Here is a 19,070-nt window from a genome sequence, read left to right on the forward strand (position 1 = left end):
ATAAATATTTTTTGAATTAATGTCACTGGATGATAAGGAATTTAAACATGAAAAATATGTAGATAAATTCAACAAATCAAGATGTGGCCATTTCTTAAATATTAAATCTCTAAGCTTTGATGGGAAATTATATGGAGTAATACTTTGAGCATTTATAAGATTTCTCACTACCATATCTAAAAAACGATAAAATCTTCGAAGATTTATATGAGCGATATACAAAAGTTCTGAATTTGGATTGATTTAACTAAAAAAACTTATAATATATTCTCGTATGTTTAATACTTTACCGTTTATCCTTGAAAAATCTCATGTTGATTATTTTCTGAGTTTATATTTTTTGATTTTTTTTCCTAATTATTCTCTTAGTCTCAAGATTTGCTTCCCTTAAGTAATTTCTAACCATGCCTTAGCAAGTTTATTTATGATGGGGAGAAAAATTAAGCATTAGCTCAAATAGATTGGTTGGAAGATTTGGCTTTTTACACTTACCACATAAAATTTTGAGAATCTAATAATAGTCTAATCGAAGAATCTCATGTAATGAACAGCGCACTAATAAACAACTTCATTGAGTAAATAAAATGCAATCCTCGACAGCAACAAATTTACGTAGCATATTCTGAGACATAATAGCAATACAGAAACACACGGACACATGATGCTTGCTGCAGATCCAGCGACAACGCCTTCTGTTGGCACTTTGACTTTGATGAAGGATCAGAGACCACATCTCTTGATTCCTCAGCTTCTGTTCTTACATTTCTCCATGCCTCTTGGTGCTGCAGTAAGCGAGGAGAAAAGTGATCGATTGTGTTGGAGAGGTAGGGAAGTTGAGCTACGAGGTGGTGCAATGAAACGTGGAGATATACTGACCAAGTCCAACAGCTTCTGATCCTTTCATCAAACGCAAACGCTTGCATGATTCGACAAACATCCTGGGATCGGTTTAGAGAAGATCATGAGTAATTACTAGATAAAGCTGGAGGTTGATCGTTTGATGGCCATGAGAAACAAATGAAGGAACTTACTCCCATGGAACATCACCAACAAGCATCCAGTCGCCATCTTTGTCTTCGTAGGTCGACACGAATTCAGAACCGGTTATGAGATCCACCAGCTTCCCCTCGTTCATGGAGTCTCCCCCGTTCGTTCCTCGAGACCCACAGCTCGATGAAACTGGGAAAGACACAATAGGTAATATGAGTCCAAACTTTGGCCTTCTTTTCGAGGTTGAAACAGGCAGACGTTACTGACGCAGTTAAATGTCTAGCTCTGAGACATATAGATTATGTGAGAGACGAAAAGGAAAAGATAATATCCATACATACATACCACTGGTGAAGGAGCTGAACATCTTCTGCAAAGCCATGGAGAACTCTTGATAGCTTTTGTACATTTTTAGGTCAATTTTACGTAGATAAGGTGCCCCATCCACGCTAACCTTGACAAAGGCCGCCAAGCTGCCTGCAGGTCTTTCTCCATCTTCCTTACTCGGCTTCTCAGATTGGACAGCCAGCATGCTCCTCCTATGTGATCTAACCGGTGGCCAACCCACAACCTGTGCCCTGACAGTAATATGGCACACAACAAGTTCCTTGAGTGGTTCAAGAATTCCTAACAGTTCCTTATATACTATAACCCTCTATTCCTACTGGTGGAAAGATCAAGATGCTCTTTCCCTGTGGAGAAGTTGTTTAGAATGAACAACTTTGCCAAGAAGATAATAACATCAAAGCATGTTTTGTGGTGGTTGGATCTGTAGGTCTTAAATGGTCTCAGATATTGCCTCTCTGTTTGTCATTTTGCACAAAAAGTTGTATGTTTTTGCTTATGGCAAAGCTGAAGTGAGTACAAATTCTGCAGCAAAAATACCATAAAAAGCTTATATGCTCACAAAGAACAGCCATATACAATTAATCATTGTGATAACATACTTTGTTCATTGAATAACATATCTACCATGCTTCAATGTACTTACTGAAAATGACTGGACCAAAAGTAGCATAACAGATTGTAGTAATTTGGAGAATATAGGAACAAAAATTAAGTTAAAAACAAATTTGTAGATTTTTTTTTTGGGTCAAATATGTAAATTTAAATCATCATAAAAAAAAAGAAAGAGGAAGAAAGAAAATGGTGAACATACTTCGGAGCAGGAGGCTTCTCAGGGTCGGTGGCGGAAGCCGCAATGCTCATCTGGCTCGGAGATCTCTTCATCTTCACGGCCGCCGCCTCCGCCGCCATGTCTTTCGTGTCTCCCGCGGCCTGAAGCTTGAGCTTCAAGTCAATGGTCTCCGCGAACGCCCTCTTCCCTGAGTTCTTCCCGACATCGCCTTCTCCTCCACTGCCGCCACCCGGCAATCCCAGGCGCAGCTCGGTCTCCTGGAAGCCCAAGCTGCGCTCATCCTTCTCCCCAGCCAATGAACCAGTCGCCATCGCAACCCACTCCTTCTCTCCCAACCTTCCAATAGAGTCGTATATATCTACAGATAATGAGGGAAAGCAGCAACTATAGGCGAGCTGCTATGGTGGGTCGTACGTCCAAACCACGGCAAAGAAAAAAAGCCGACACGTGTTGCACGAGGGCAGACAAGCGAGGCGCACTGGTTCCGGGAACGCGCCCTCGTCCCGCTCGGGGGCGGACGGGCCCGCACTGCCTTGCCGATTAACTAGTCCACGCGTCCCGACCAACGAACGGCTGAGAACGGCCGAGAATAGTGGACGGTGGATGTTTACTGTGTGTAGGGGCAGAAACGGGTCAATAATAAAAATAAATCTGATTTAAAATAATACTATGTTTAATGAAGACCAAATACTTATGCTTTTTCACTGATATTTTTATTGACAATATGAACAAACAAACGTGTCATCTATGATGAAGCAATGACTATCGAAGTATGCTTGAAGTATCCTATTAAGAGTTAATTTTGCTAGGCAAATGCCTAATATTTTATTTAACCATGACTTTGAAACATCATGATCGATCTCTTCTAGTTAGACATACACATCGTTGATTCTATTGCCTCGTTCTAGTAGACACAAGCTGACCATCAACTCGTTCATCTCAATTTAAAATACTTGTAAATCGTTTGCAAGTGATATACTTGCAAACGATCAAAGAAACGACTCGATGCAAACATAATTTGCATCATTGCTTTTGTACAATTCACATATAAGTTGTATCAAATTGGCACGAGGAGGAATGTCTTGAGTGTTTTAATGGGACGACAAGTTTGGCTTTTCATGAAGTACTTGTGATGGTGGATGGAATAGAGCTATTATGTAAGCGGATGGTAGCAATTTTCTAGTTATGTAAGGTTGGTGCGTGCTTTTGGGTCATACAATCCCCATAAAATAACTACATTTGTTGCTTGAAGGGCAAACAACAGCTAGAGTATAGAACAAAACACCCCAAGTTGAGCTGTTTTGGTTCAAGTTCCTAATTCCTTATTAACACATGAACAACTTAACTTCGTCGTCGTGTCCACGGCTCTCCTCATAGGTGAAGACATTGCATCCTTATGCTACTTTAGCCACAAATCACGTATTAGATCCAACAATACTAGAATTAATGACATTCATTTTGTCAACATCTAACCTCTCTCTCTCTCTCTCTCTTCTGAGTAGTCTCAACAGCTAAGCTATAGCTAAAGATTTGGTGCTTATAGGAAGATGTTGGCTGCCATCTCGTTTCCGTGTATGCATGACACGCAAAGACATTTATGTGCCGACATACGAAAACACACGAACATGCGGTGTGCTGATACATATATATATATAGACGTAATATATGGACACATAAAGAGTCACGCATGAACAGATAAGAGCAATAATTTGAGCTTCAACATGGACATCAAATAAATAAGATGGTTTATAGGACAAAGACTTTGCACTTTAACAGCACTACTTGAACCCTCAACGAAAGCTCCATGGACAGCACACGTGCATGGGACAGATCACGTGCATGTTGACATGATGCTGCATGCCTCCTCTCAATTGTTCCTATACCTCACTTGTATATATCTCCTCTCCTCTCTGGTTGGTCAGTAGCACAGGATACGCGTTGCTCCCGTTTGAGGCATGCATGGTTACACGTTGCATCATTCTATGGCATGCAACGTGTTCAGATCCATATAAATATGGCTAGCATTTGTCATTTAATAGATTTATCATTTAATATTGCAACTTCGTTCAGATCCTTGTAAATATGGCTAGCATTTGCTGCTGCAAAATGAACACAGAATCGAACGGCAAATCGATCCCACATGATGTGAATACAACGATGTCGACACTGAAGTGACATCGAATGCAAAGTCGAAACAGTGCATACGGTGTTTACATCTCAACATCCGGCTTTATTTTGACGTTTTGACCTCTCATACTCTTGATAAGGTTTATAGAGGCCAATTCGAATTCGACTTGCTCGACTAAGGGGTTCCTCTATCCGACCTATGCGACAAGTCACCTGGTAAACTCGATGTAAGAGCTCAACCTTGCGCACATATGATAGAGTTCGATCTTTACTTAGCTTAAGTTATCTCTCTGAGGTACTCAAACTGAGTTGATTTTATCATCCTTCTGATGGTGTCAACGTTATTTACCATTCACTAGCTTTTGGTCCTCCTCTCGGCCGTGTGCATGGTTCCTCCATCTCCTGCTCATCCAACCTCTCATGGAGTACAGTGGTTTTGATAGCATGAGATCGATGAGATTGACTTCCAAGGTAGAAAAGCAAGAGAGAGAGAGAGAGAGAGAGAGATCAAATGTAGTTGAACACATGCATATATACATCTCTTTCAGATGAACTGGAGGATGGTCAATTGCCTGCATCGACTTGGTGTAGCTTCCTAGGTAGCTTCCACTCCATTGTATTGAACTACCGAGTATGGTATGGTGTCCATCTGTCCACTGCTGTAGTCGTGCGATTGTGTTTTCGACGTAGACATACTAAATCCATAAAAAATCCAGACATTTTACGTGGACGTATTGTGTACATAGGGTGCAAAATGGACATAGATGAAGATCACTATAAGCTCTTGATAGTAGTAGACAATCCACATCTGCTAAATCAATATCTTAATCACCTCCTTGCATACACTTAGCATTCATAAACACAACTTGCTTAAAATATGTTATTACAAAAATAGCTGTGACCTAATGCATCATAGTGATGGGAAACTAACTAGCAAATGGGGCATAATCTTGTACTATTTTTTAGTTAATTGACACAAAAGATTCTCTTAACATGTTTAGAAAAGCAGAAAGGAAGAAAAGAAGACTGATGATTTGATTTAGGAGATGCTTAACCCTATCAACCACACATAACAAAACAAAGCACTTCTATGTGCAAGTCTTTTAGCTTTATACCAATAATTACATGTTATTTTGCCTACCGACCATTTCCTAGCGTCTCATGTGCTCCTCCATTATGTTATGAACCAAGCAATTCGACGGACGAGATCTTTCCCGCACCGCCGTTGGAGCAATCCCCGCCGCACGATCCGGGCCCGGTCGTCCTCATGCATGTCCTCCGTCCAACCGACCGCGGTCGCTGTCGATACCCCCATCTCTCGTGCAAGAAAGCTTGCCATTGCTTTCATATTGCACTATAAATCTGTCTCCCTCCATGACCTTAAGAGCAAACACAGACCGACTCCTCTTCTCAGCAACTCCACACAGGCCCCGTAGAGTTTCCAGCAAGGTTAAGGGAAATGGAAGACATCAAGGGAAGCGACGGCCTCGGTGACACGGAGCTGCGGCTCGGTTTGCCCGGCACGTCGACGGCAACAAGGAGCGCCAAGCGAGCACTTCCCGAAGGCGACGAGGAAAGCCACGACGAGCTCCGACGAACCTCGGCGGCAAAGTAGGTTTTGCAGGGGTGGTTCTTCGCGGAGACTGGAGGAGGTTGTGATGTGGTCTTGGCTTTGCTGACGGCTGCTTGTTGACATGGCAGGGCACAGGTAGTGGGATGGCCACCGATCCGGTCGTACCGGAAGAACAGCTTCCCGGCGAGGAAGGTGGAGGCCGAGGCCGAGGCCGCCGCCGGGTTATACGTGAAGGTCAGCATGGATGGAGTACCTTACTTGAGGAAGATTGATCTCAGTGTTTACAAGGGTTACAAGGAACTCAGAGAGGGCCTGAACAACATGTTCAAATGTTTCTCTTTAGGTAAGGGGACATAAATATGAGGTAGAACAACACAAGTAACACATCAGTATATAGCATGCATGATCGACATCTTTTATCTGTTGCAGGAGAGTTGTTAAGGAGAGAAGGAGGCAGTGGATCTGAGTATGCCATCACCTATGAGGATAAAGATGGAGACTTGATGTTGGTTGGTGATGTTCCATGGGAGTAAGTATCTGATCTCCTTCAGCATGACAAGACCTTTGACATGTGTGACTTGTTTCTCATCCATTTGGTTTGATGTCTGCAGGATGTTCATCTCTTCCTGCAAAAGGCTAAGGATAATGAAAGGATCTGAAGCAAGAGGATTAGAATCAAGACAACATTAACAAGAGATCCAGATCAACAAAGAAGGAATGGAGATGAGAGATCTTACTTCATGAGAGTAGACTATTTTTTGCTTGGAATTTATTTCCAAGTTCATGAGTCTGCTAAGAAAAGGAAGAACAAAAAAAATATAAAGAAGCTTGGGATTGCATCTGTCAAACAGCTCATCTTACAATCCTACAGCTTAAAAGCCAGAGAGAGAAGAAAAGTGCAACACATGAAGAGAACATCTACAAGATTTGGTGTCACAATTATCCTGTAGGGATTTTTTTTATTTCAGCATGAGATTGTACAGAAGAATTTTGCTTGCTTCATGTCCTGAATGTGAAGTTATAGCCAACTGTTTCATGTCTCATCATCTGATGATGAAAAAGAGACAAATCATGTTTGCAACCTCTCTCTCTCTCTCCCCTACAATTCCAGTGTCTTTATCTTTGATTTTTCCATAAATTTTATATCTAAATCATACATACATGAACTGTCTCCTTTGAAATGAGATGATATGCAACAGAAAGGTTAAGAAACAGACCCTCTAAACCACATCCTGTTAAATTACACAAACTATATCTTAAATAACAGAGATTTGCAGATTATGCACCAGTTTAGGAACCAATTTAAATGATGGAACCAGTAAATCTAAGGTCAAGCAACTGTGTTCTCCCTTAAATCCTTTTGACACTAGGATAATGGATGTGAAAGTGAAGGGAAGGCTCAGTGGCTGACAAGTTCCAACACACATATTCTGTGAATGGAAGACAGGGAATCAAATTTCAGACAACTTATATGTCATGCACATGAATGAGAAGGATGTGTCCTCCATTTAACCACATAGACGGTGGCTGGAACCCACTATATTCCATGAACATACACATTTAATTTCCAGAAACTTAAATAAGAGGCATTTGATCAAACTGGATGCTTAGGTGATGATTCATGTGTATTTACTTGAGGAAATTTGTGGACTGATGTGATCACAATAGTCAAGAAAGACATCACTGACCTGAATGAATAATCCAAAGTGACATATTAGTTCTTTTGGACAAAAAAAAAAAGGTTTTTGCTTTGCAAAAACATTGAACACAAGTAGAGATGTCCACTTCACTATGTCAAAATTATGCACCCAAAGCATGCTGAATCTGAGTAAGCTATAATTGCTGGTGGAACAGGGGACCCATGAACACAGAGCTCCCAGAACCTGCATCATAACAACTGATGACTGCCAAAAGTTCCCCTTCTCTACATTGACGTTTGCTGAATTATGATTCTTTAGTAGTCTAGGAAGTCTTTAATTGAAATAAACTTTGGTTAGCTTGCTTTTGTTGCTCTGTTAAAAACATAAGCATGTTTAGTTAACATATCATTGTTTCACTATCCTAACTATATTTTGGCTTTGGTTGTTGTTCTGCAAATTACTACAAGCTCAAGTAGAGAAGCCAAATCCTAAAAATGATACCATTCTGTCACTTGTGTAAACAGAAACCAACACAACATATATGCATTTATCAAAGGAAAAGAGATACATGCACAAGATACTCCTACTAATTCTCTGAATTCATGCAAGTCAAGCAGAAATGTGATCCATTTGGTACTCCTCCAATAGCTTTTTATGGCTGACTTAGTCTTGTATTCAGATTTACAGATAATTGTGCAGAAACTTTCAAGCAAGAATTTTGCCTTTTTTTTCTTTACCACTTCAAGGTTCATATACTTGCCATTAATGTGTTGAATACATGAGGGTATGTGTTTAATTAATCTGTCCATGATAAAGTATTTTGAAGGTGACTTTAACCAGCAAGAACTAAAAAATGTCTACCAAACTTGGAGGAAAATAGGTCCCCAAAAAATTATATGATGTATTCACAAATACAACACAACACAGGCATCAGTAGCTTTGTATCTATCTTTCATCAAAATAATATAATAAGCAGCCAGCATGAGCATGGAACTAACTCAGGACATGTAATCAAATTCCTCACATACTTCTCATGGAATAATGTGAAGCTTCTTCTCAAGACCTCAACTCATCAATATAATTTGTGGAATATTAGATTTTAACTAGTTCCCTATGGTCTGTCAATAAAAAACCTTAAAAAGATTCTATCCAACAACCATGTTATTTTGACATGCCACCTCTCTGATTCATTTGGTGCCTCCATATCAACAATCAACATATTTACAGTAATTTACTGGTATATATGGCTGCATTGATCTATATCAAATAATGCTCAAGGTCCTTTGGAGCCTAAAAAATAATGAATTCTGTTCCCACTAATAATGCTTTCAGTATTAACTTCATGTGCTTCTCCCTATCGCATCCCCTTATGAGCTCTTTATATTTTTATAATTAACTAATATTATTAAAAAATAAAATTATTATCCAAAGTAATCAACAATCCCAAAATCTATAAATAATAATAATTATAAATTTATGCATCATAATAATATTTAAATACAAATATAACTAATCATAACCAAATAAATATAAATATATCTAATAAATCTATAAATTAATAATCTTATTTTTTTAATTTTTATACTTATACATCCACATAAGAAAACATATAACGTCTAACAATAAAAACTTAAAAATAATCAGTATTATATATATATATATATATATATATATTGTATTGTATATAATATAAAAATGAAATGCGGATGGGTACGGTGATCGCCGGTAATCTGCGTGTCATGTTTCCATTTGCCATTAAGTGGATCCCACAGAGGGCCCACGTAGGAAGCACTGCAATTATCTGGTTTACATATAAGCAAAATACCCGATAGTTTCCCGTGCTTTTGGTGGATTAAAACTTGGGCCCGGGTGGGATGTGTGTGGAAGCTCACGTGTGAATCGACAAGGAGGTAGCGTTCGCAGGTGCGGGGCGGGGTGAGTTTATTTTCGCCTCGGTTCTTGATCTCTCTGTGTCTCTCGGATCACCTCATTCGTACCTGGTTCTGGATCGCCCACCATGTTCTCGCCGGCGGCGCGCCTGGCGACCAAGCGCCTCTTGGAGATCCGCCGAGCGCTGCGCCCTTCGCTCGCGGTAAGGGGATTCTTCTCCGATTTCATCTTCCACATCGTTCATTTGCTCGATCTCTCATCTCTTTTCCGCCTTCCAGCTCACTTCGCCCGCTGTCGCCGCCAGATCCTTGTCCACGGCCCTCAACTACGTGAGCTCCCTCGAAACGCTCGAATATTCGATAAATTTGTTTTCTTTTTCTTCGGATCCCGTTGGGTTTGACTTAAACTTGTCCAAGTTGTGATCTTTTTGTTATCGTTTTGTCAGCACATTGATTCGCCGGATAACAATCCTGACAAGCCATGGGAGTTCAGCGAAGCAAATATGAAAAGGGTACTCCGTTTTTGTCCGTTACTTGGGTTGCTGTTCTTGATTTCAATTCTTCGTTTTCTTGGTTCGCTTCTTGGAGTTGTTGTTCCTTCTTTGAACAAATGTGGTGATTTGGGTAGCATTTTTCGCGAATAAAAATGATCTTGAGTGGAATTCACATATTTGTTATTATTATTTGTAGGTTTCCCTATTGTTTTGTGTACTGTAGAATTGCTTATCATGATCATGTACACTTATGGCCACTCGAGAGTTTGATCTATCATCTTCTTTTCCTGAAAAAGCATACATGGATATGTCTTGTTGAGATACGCTGTTTAATGCCTCAAGTCACCTCTGTGGAGCTTTATAATTGTGATTTGTTATTTAGTTTTAAGAATACTTACTCATTTAGACAAGTCCATGCTATCATTTTTGGTATTTTAAGCTATCAAATGGTTGATTTTCTTGCCCATGTGTAACTCTAGGTCAAAGAGATACTCTCCCACTATCCTTCAAACTACAAGCAATCTGCTGTTATTCCGCTACTGGACCTGGCCCAGCAGCAACATGGTGGATGGTTACCAGTTTCTGCAATGAATGCTGTATGGTCGAAATGATTCCTTACCCGTGTATAGGGCTTTGTTAAGTTCGTAGCTTTACATACCTTAACTTACATATCTTGATGCGGTGTTGTTCAGACTGTTAAATATTTTGTTTACTTGTGGTAAGTGCTATTAATACATGAATCTATTATAGCCATGTTTTTCCTCTTTCTCTGTGCCATATCTGTCAAAAGATCTCATACAAGTTTGAATACAGATTTGCATTTTAGTAAAATCTGCTAATTGTTAATGAGGGGGCTGGCTAGGTTAGGAAATATTTGATGTACTAAATTAAACTATGAAATTATAAGACCTTGTAAATTGGGAGGAAATACCTGAATCCTGAAATCCTCATTTTTTCTGTTTTTGTGGAAGAAGAGTTGAGCCGATCAAATTTGATTCTATGAAGAGGATGGAACAAGGTTAACCAAGGATCCAGGGAGCTGCATTTGATTTGCTAGAATTGAAATACCTCCCTTGATGTGGATCTCAAGTCTCCCACCTCTTCTACACAATGTAGACACTATGAAGAGCCTGTAAAAGGTCAATTTTAATACTTCAGTAGAACCTTTACTTGTAATCTAGTGTCATAGCTTACACTCATCTGGTACCCCTCCTAAACCTTTTGTTTATTTAAGAGGATGATTGGAGTGCGTGACTCCACCTATAGAAATGCTTGGGCCAAAGTCGTTGGTCTGGAAGGACCCTGGAAAGTCTTCAAGATGTAGGGAGCCAATGAGAGGCCAACTTCTGGTTGTTACCCCAGATATATCTTAACTATGGGCCATAGGTTAGCTTATCAGTAAATTACTCAATATTCACCTTAACTCTTCTATTGATTAAAGTCAGATCATTCACATTACAATGATTGTGAAGCACATTAAATTTTTGGCAATATGACATTTATCTGTAGTTTTTTTTGGATATGACTTGAGTGAAGGGATCATATCTTTATTGTACATTTTTGCTCTCTTTCTAGATTGAAAATAATTCTCTATGCTTATTTGAGAGAGCTATAAAAATATTTACTAGCTTCTGAGAACTGATTCAATTTGAACTGATTGTTACTACTTGATAATTGAATAGGACAGACATTTTTCTCTGTTTCCAGCTCATGAGAAAGCTTTTGGGTTTGAATTTATGCAGGATTTAGTTCATTCAGTTCTGTAAAACAATCCAATGATCAGCTCTATTCACTCTTTCACTTGTAATCTGCACTATATCCCACATACAGATATGGGTATAAATTGCTATTTATGATAAGCAGCAATGAAAATAAGAAATCTGATAGTGGGAGGTACAAGAGAGTCAAACAAAAGGGAAAAGATCAATCAAGGAGGAGCAATTGATCAATTCTGTAATCTAATATGTAGTTTATGTTGTTCTGGTTTTCAGGGACCTCCTGTATCATCTGTCTTTTTTCATTGATGGCATCTCTTCTTAGAATATTCATAACATATGGTTTCAACTGGACTGATTGTTGGCTGCCATGTAAACAATCTCAATTGGTTTACCATTTTCCTATTGATTACCACATTTGTCATTAGAAGTAGATCAGGAACTAGGTTCTAGACAATTCACAGAAAACACCATTTTATGCATATGGTCTTAGGTTTAATCCTAAATTACTTGCAAATTGTTCAGTTTCTAGTTTTGGTACCTCTTCATATGCACTCATAACTCTTAATTTCTCTAATATTTCATAACCTTTATCATCTTGTTTTAGAACCCTATTCCTATTAGGTGTCTTTTTTTTGGTCATATGTCCTTTTCTAATTTATTAAACCCTGAGTCAAACTAAAGGGGCCAGGTTCTATGAGGATATTATGTCAAATTAAGTTGGATGCAAGGGTTCTTAGTTTGCTTAGATCTCATGATGGAAGCAATAAGGGATCCTTTTAGTCTCTTGTCAGCAAAGATGAGAGAGTGAGGAGATAATTCTGATCCACGCTCCACATGTTTGGTCTCATGTAGATTGAGGATTTTCAAACATGGGTCAAGCAATTCTGAAAGGAACAGAAGATGGCAATGGAGGAAGAGACATTTTATGCCCATTGTAATCAGTTTTACATGTTTGTTGTTAGGCACATTCTTGGGATTAATATGTCTAACACATCTAATTTTTGTTCTCGACTTCAAATTTTATATTGGTTTGTTATCCCTGATATTTCTGATTGCAGTCTAAAAAGCTCTCAAATACATGTTTTCTGATAAAAGTAGTGGCAACCATCTCTTGCAATTGCGCAATATCAACACAGCAACTGATTAATAGATCCATTGTTGGGTAGCTGCAATTGGGTAACAAGCCTCAGATATAAGTCATATTTGTCCCAGGATTTGGTGCTCAAGTCATTTTAGAGCACTAAGTGATTTGCACATTTTGTGTGGGGTAATTTGTAATTGTGTTCTTGGCTGAGATCTTTGACACAAGTCTAATTTATGAATAAATTGATGGCTTGAACAGACCAAAGTATTCTGTTGGTTACTTAGGAGTATTTGGAGGCCCACTCGATTTGTATTTATTTAGGGACTTCCATACTGGTACTACAACCATCTTTGTCACTCCTCAGACTGTCTTACTGGCATATCATCTGGACCAGTTGATGCTGATTGAGGGGAAAAGGAAAAATAAATGCAAATAAAGAAAAAAAAGGATTGATAATTGAGTAGGACACACAAACCAGTGGTGTTTGTTGAATGGTTTGCAATATATGGTGTATATGAGATAGCATGTCGTGGCCTGCAACCCAGACCTCTTTTGGACCCAGAAAAACCACCTGTACCCAGACCTTTTCATTTTTAAGAGTCGCATTTTAGGTAGAGGTTGGATTGTGAAATTCATGAAGTTGCTAAGACACAAGTTTGGAACTTGATGGTCTATGTTGGGATTTAGAATTTTCTAAAAGTTATTTTATGGTCCTAATTTAGTTAAAATTAGTTTAAATGTTTATACATAAAGGGGCATTTAGCTATTTGTAACTGAACTACTCTTGACAAAAGGTGGTTGATTGGTTTAGCTGGTGAGTCCTGCTTCTCTCTCTATCTTTGTTTTCTTAATTTTCTTTCAAATTCTGGTTTAATAAGTCAGAATGATGCCAGTATACTAACCTGTACCACTGAGTATCAGTGGATACAGAATAAAAGTTTAAACATCGAATAGTGGTTGGATTGGTAACACCGGGAGGTTAGTAACAGTCTGACCTGTATTCGTAACCTTTTTCCATTCTCTCTTTCTATCTAAATCATCTCGGTGATACTCTCAGACAATAAGCTTTTGCCTCTTTATTATCCTATTGTTTTTACTTAGAAATCTGTCATTCTTGTTGTTTTCTCTTTGTAAGTGGGGATCTTTTACCAACTTCTATTAGATCAGACCTTTATTGGATTAGATTCTCAAAAGTAGTCTTCTGTTTAGCCTTCATGCACTCATTAACAAGACACAGACTTGGATCCAGACATGAAGTATTTCATAAGTCTCAGGTTGGACTATCTGACAAATTGAGAGCTGACAAATTACTAAAGAAAGTGCAATAAGCACAAATATATGCTCCAAATGACCCATTTTTTTTTAAGGTTGTGGCAATTTAAGATTTTTTTTTTCTGAATTATTTGGGTGTTTGAAGTGGTTAAGTCGATGTATGATCATAGTCCAGCAAGCTAGGTAGAGTATTCCAATCTTTTAAGTTTTAACTACTATGAAGCCTTGGTACTAGGATAGTTTCTCATGGAAAAGTGACATATATATCTCGTCATATCCATCTGGATATGTGATTTACATCTTCTTGTATGTTATCTGCTTCACACCTGCCAGTCAGCTAGAACAATATTATTTTCAATTTTGTTCTTTTTTGTATATGATTCTTTTAATGCATGCAATTTGTGATATTTCAGGTGGCTAAGATTATGGAAGTTGCTCCTATTCGTGTGTATGAAGTTGCCACATTTTATTCAATGTTCAATAGGACAAAGGTATGTGAGTTTATAAGTTTTTCTGGTTCTTCCCTGATTCAAGTTGTTTGATATAACTGTAGGTTAGTAATCATGTTGTCTTTCTCTTTTTTACTTGCTTCATGCATATAGTTGAATTATTTGTGCATTTCAGGTTGGTAAATATCACCTTTTGGTTTGTGGAACAACACCCTGTATGATTCGTGGATCTCGTGAAATTGAAGATGCCCTATTAAAGCACTTGGGAGTCAAGCGCAATGGTGAGTGTTCATAGTTCTCTATTTCATGCACATTCAGGAAATATAAATCAAAATTTTGTTCGTCGTATTTACAGAAGTGACAAAGGATGGATTGTTTTCAGTTGGCGAAATGGAGTGCATGGTAGGTATTCAATTGCTGGATGCTTTTGGATATACTGCTGCAGACCTGCTTCATATCATAAAACCTCTTAAGTGGATTAGTGGTTTTGGTCAAATGCTTTTTTTGTGATAGAAATCATGAGTAATCTTAAGTGCTCCCATGTTTTGGTCCTTATATATTCTAACTCTGAATCCTCACAGGGCTGCTGCGTGAATGCTCCTATGATAGTTGTAGCTGACTACAGTAATGGCTCAGAAGGATACTCATATAATTACTATGTCAGTTCTCTTTGACCATCTTATAAACATTCTACTCACTTCATTAACTCATTTTGAACAATTACTGTGTGATGTTTCTACTTCTATTGCATCCTCACTGAAACTACCACTTAGAGCAAGCTAAAGGTCAAATAGAGTCGTGTTTGTCTTTCAAGTGATTGAGTAGCTTAGGCCATGAAATCTTTCTTTAATTACACTGTGTAAATTGTCTTATTTTCTAGATTAAAAGCAACCAAGAACATTTTCTTCTCACCACCATATTTATCATGTATGGGGTCATACTTTTAATAATGTTCCTTCAGAAAGGAATGAGATATTTACTGAACGAAAATCATAATTGTCATTCCCAAATGAAATTTATAGCCATGTCGGTACATCACAGTCCTTGCTGAATGGAAAGGTACTTGTCAGGCCAGGCTGATTTGCATTGGGTTGGATCCAGAAGGCATTCTATAGAAAATAGGAAATGCATGTATCTCATAGAGGTTTGTACCTCTGTATACCTGTTTTTAGATAGAATAGCATGCACCTGCTTAGTGCACACTGTACAGCAATGTACTAAATGTTCTAAAAAGTGGCTGCTACTCTGGCAATCAAGATGTAAAATATATGGTGCAACTTAAATATAGGTGGCTGATGGCTTGGTGCATAAGACTCCTGCCATAGGTGGGTTTGGGGAGGATCAATATACACATTCTTCTTCTGTTAACTATTTTCATGACTCCAACCTTGATGATTACAATGTGTAATTTGAATAAAATTATATTTAAGCAAGTAAATATGAAGAAGTATACAATCAATTTAGTAGGTTAATAGGGATTAAAACTAATCAGACATTTATACTTTAAGATTTGTTCTTTAAGAAACTATTCAAGTTACTAAAAGTAAGTGAAAGGTTGAAGTGATGAGTTTCATATCTAGTAGATGCATTTTTATTAGCCAATGAAAGCATAGTTCAAAAAACTGGTCGGACTAGTATGTCTCGGTTGGTATTTAGGGCAATTTCATCCGGTCTAGTTCAAAACTTTATTTTTATTTTTTTTAATATTTTCAGCTTACTGTTGACAGCCAAAAATAGTTGTCAACAGGAGGCCTCCCACTCAGCTTCCTCACTTTGCCTTCTCCTTCTCACCTACTCTTTCTTCTCCTCCTCTACTATAGTATCTCCATTCTTCTTATTCTGATTAACATGATATATTGCCAGCTTTTGTCATTTATTTACCATTCTCATGAAATTCTTGCACTTTAGGGAGTCACTTCTGTCACACAGTATTTGTATCTTAAAAAAATTAATGCGCAAAGCAGTAAGAAAATCTTGCCAGTTTTGTGCAATCATTTTAAAGTGTGTTTATATTAGCAAGCACACAGGCAGTAAGTTGGAAAATGCTGAAGATTGCAACAAAGAAAAATACTGCAGGTGGCACAGATGCTGAATGGGTACACTTTTGTTAATCTGAAAATTTCATGTAATCAAATTCTGCCAGCATGAAGATCTTTTGTCTGAGCAAGACTAGTATCTAGAGTTCTGATCACAGCTAAATTGTGGCTCTCTGCTTTTTCTTAAGGTGCTGCACAAAACCTTAATTCTTTACCTTTCTGTGTATGAATTTTCTGCAACAGCATGATAAATAATATATTTCTGAGTTCCAACTTGATCTATATCAGATTAAAATTCAAGCCCGATGGTTTATATACTTTATCTTGACTGCAGTAAATGTTTCTTTTTTCACCTGAAAAAAATTGTGGTTTTTCTACTCGACTGCGGTAAATGTTATTATTAGGTGATCTAGGGAATTACGTATATGAGGAATAATCTTAAAATTGTGGTTTCTTTCGGCTTTCTTCAGGAAGATGTGACACCAAAACGAGTTGTTGAGATTGTGGAGATGTTGAGAAAGGGAGAAAAACTACCGGTAAGTGGTCGAGGATGTAGATTAATCATTTACTGAACTCTATACATGTTTCTTACCGATTTTTTATTCTTGCGCAGGCTGGAACTCAAAATCCTGATCGGATTAGGTGTGGACCAGCCGGAGGGAACACCACATTGCTCCGGGAACCCAAACCGCCTCCGTGCAGGGATTTAGATGCGTGCTGATTTCTGTTGGATATCTGCCATGAATAATAGAACTACTTGGCCTTGACATCTGAGGCGCCACGAGCGCGCCGTTATCGTGGATACCGGCTCAAAGTGTAGTGTGATATTTCTTGTTTCGCTTCTTACATTTTTATGTTTCTCTTATGTTTTCGGCAGCAGTTGTTTTCTCAAGTGAATTATCTTGATGAATTGAAACAAAATTGACACCTATAATTACTGTTGATCTCTTTGCCTTGTAAATAAGTATTGTTTTATTGGATGCTGTCGACGGAGGTGGCTCCCAATTCAGCTCATTTATCGGTCCAAATACCAGTCCGAGCGAGCCCGAATAGAGAGCCCGGAAAAAGTGTAATGCCCAAACTATATCTGTCCGCAATGCTCAAACTATGTATGTGGGCAAAGTTTAGTCTCGGCCTTAAACTTTGTGTAGAGATGGAAGGCGTTGGTAATATATCATCGTTGTGCACGACGGACAAACCAATATAAAGCAATTAACCTTTTTGAGGCGCAAAAGATACGTATAATTGAAATTGGACACACTAAAGGGGTGCCTTAAGGGTTGCCATATAGGCGAATTGTTCATCATAGTTTTGCATCATCGATGAGATATATAATTGCTGACGACACCTTAATTTTTTTTTCAATTTGGTTTTGTTCGCTTTAAAGCAAGGTTCACAATATCGTACCATATCGGTGTTTCGATCTGGGCTTAGTATCGATACGGTATGGTATATCGAGTGGTACACCCAGGTGTGTCGAGCGGTATACTCAGATGTGTCGAGTACTGTATCTCTGCTACAGTGATACAGTGCACTGCTACAGTGCATCGACCGGTAACAGGTGATCCGCATACCGACAATCTGTCGGACCGATACGTACCGCCTATATCGGACGGTACAGTTCGATACTGCAGACCATGCTCTAAAGTATTAATCTAATTGATGAGAAAGTATTCTAACTCCTTGTTACCCTGAGCACCTCGTAGTTCTACGATTTGGAAGCATTTACTCTCAGAAAGAGATAACCGTAAGATGTTTTTCTACTCGTATGCATTTCTTGCATGAGTATCGACACATGAGTCATCAATTTTTCTACTCGTAGGTATTGTATTGTATGGACTCTTTCGTGTTATCCATCAACCTTGTATTGTATGGACTCTTTCGTGGTATCCATCAACCTTTTAACTCGTAGGTATTGTATTTTTCTACTCCTTACTTCCATAAAGCTGTATCAACTTTTGGTTGACAATACTGTCCTCTATTGGTGTTTCTGTGCCGTTCAAGTTGCTCTTCTCTACTTGTGTCTCTTTTGTATGAGACAACTGTTGCTTCCTGGAACATCATTGTAATTGTTATGCTCCTTTTGAGTGATTTTGCTAGTTTCCATATGATTTCTCATCCATTTTTCGGAATGTTCACACAATGCTAATATCAATGGTACTAATTTTGCTATGCTATCTCACCGTGACTTTTCAATGCTTGCTTGATATGCTTTGATACCATTTTGTCATGTCCTAACGTGAGATTGCCTACAACATATGACATCCAAGTGATTTTGGATCAACTTAAAACTTAATCTCATGCAATCCATAAAGAATTGCACTAGAAAAGAAAAGGTTAAAAAGACAAACACATATAGGTAATATACTACCATTGTACAAAACAAGATAACATGATTACAAATACCATAAAGCAACTAACTTTTATTAGACAAAAAAAAGTGGGTTAAACAATCATACCGAGATTTTGGAGGCAAGTTCAGGCGTAATGTTTACTTAGTATTTTTGTTAAAAAAAACTTGAGCATACTAAAGATGTTATATCATCTCTTACACGTATAGCTAATGTCTTATCCTACTCAATGTCGGACGATTTTAGGATACTGAGATAATTGATGTTTTACATCTTAAAGTTGTTAATTGAAAATGAACCCATAACACA

General features: G+C 38.2%; 3 protein-coding genes across 3 annotated transcripts; 2 read left to right on the forward strand and 1 right to left on the reverse strand.

The window, feature by feature from the left end:
• Positions 1 to 541: 541 nt before the first annotated feature.
• On the reverse strand, positions 542 to 2,471 carry LOC135636162 (auxin-responsive protein IAA30-like). Its single transcript, XM_065147760.1, has 5 exons — positions 2,150 to 2,471; positions 1,336 to 1,568; positions 1,032 to 1,179; positions 877 to 938; positions 542 to 782 (listed from the first exon to the last, which is right to left on the reverse strand). Exons 1-5 carry the CDS (start codon positions 2,437 to 2,439, stop codon positions 745 to 747), a joined length of 771 nt encoding a protein of 256 aa, XP_065003832.1. The 5' UTR covers positions 2,440 to 2,471; the 3' UTR covers positions 542 to 744.
• Positions 2,472 to 5,626: 3,155 nt separating this feature from the next.
• On the forward strand, positions 5,627 to 6,988 carry LOC135634648 (auxin-responsive protein IAA4-like). The gene is made up of 4 exons (XM_065145102.1): positions 5,627 to 5,866; positions 5,957 to 6,171; positions 6,258 to 6,357; positions 6,440 to 6,988. The coding sequence occupies exons 1-4, from the start codon at positions 5,715 to 5,717 to the stop codon at positions 6,516 to 6,518; spliced, it is 546 nt and encodes a 181-aa protein (XP_065001174.1). The 5' UTR covers positions 5,627 to 5,714; the 3' UTR covers positions 6,519 to 6,988.
• Positions 6,989 to 9,342: 2,354 nt separating this feature from the next.
• On the forward strand, positions 9,343 to 17,385 carry LOC135637158 (NADH dehydrogenase [ubiquinone] flavoprotein 2, mitochondrial-like). The gene is made up of 10 exons (XM_065149638.1): positions 9,343 to 9,560; positions 9,637 to 9,687; positions 9,804 to 9,869; positions 10,331 to 10,447; positions 14,339 to 14,416; positions 14,550 to 14,655; positions 14,730 to 14,776; positions 14,956 to 15,033; positions 16,881 to 16,946; positions 17,024 to 17,385. The coding sequence occupies exons 1-10, from the start codon at positions 9,486 to 9,488 to the stop codon at positions 17,129 to 17,131; spliced, it is 792 nt and encodes a 263-aa protein (XP_065005710.1). The 5' UTR covers positions 9,343 to 9,485; the 3' UTR covers positions 17,132 to 17,385.
• The last annotated feature ends 1,685 nt before the right edge of the window (positions 17,386 to 19,070 follow it).

The sequence above is a fragment of the Musa acuminata genome, chromosome BXJ3-4 (genome assembly GCF_036884655.1).
Source record: "Musa acuminata AAA Group cultivar baxijiao chromosome BXJ3-4, Cavendish_Baxijiao_AAA, whole genome shotgun sequence".
Classification (NCBI taxonomy): Eukaryota; Viridiplantae; Streptophyta; class Magnoliopsida; order Zingiberales; family Musaceae; genus Musa; species Musa acuminata.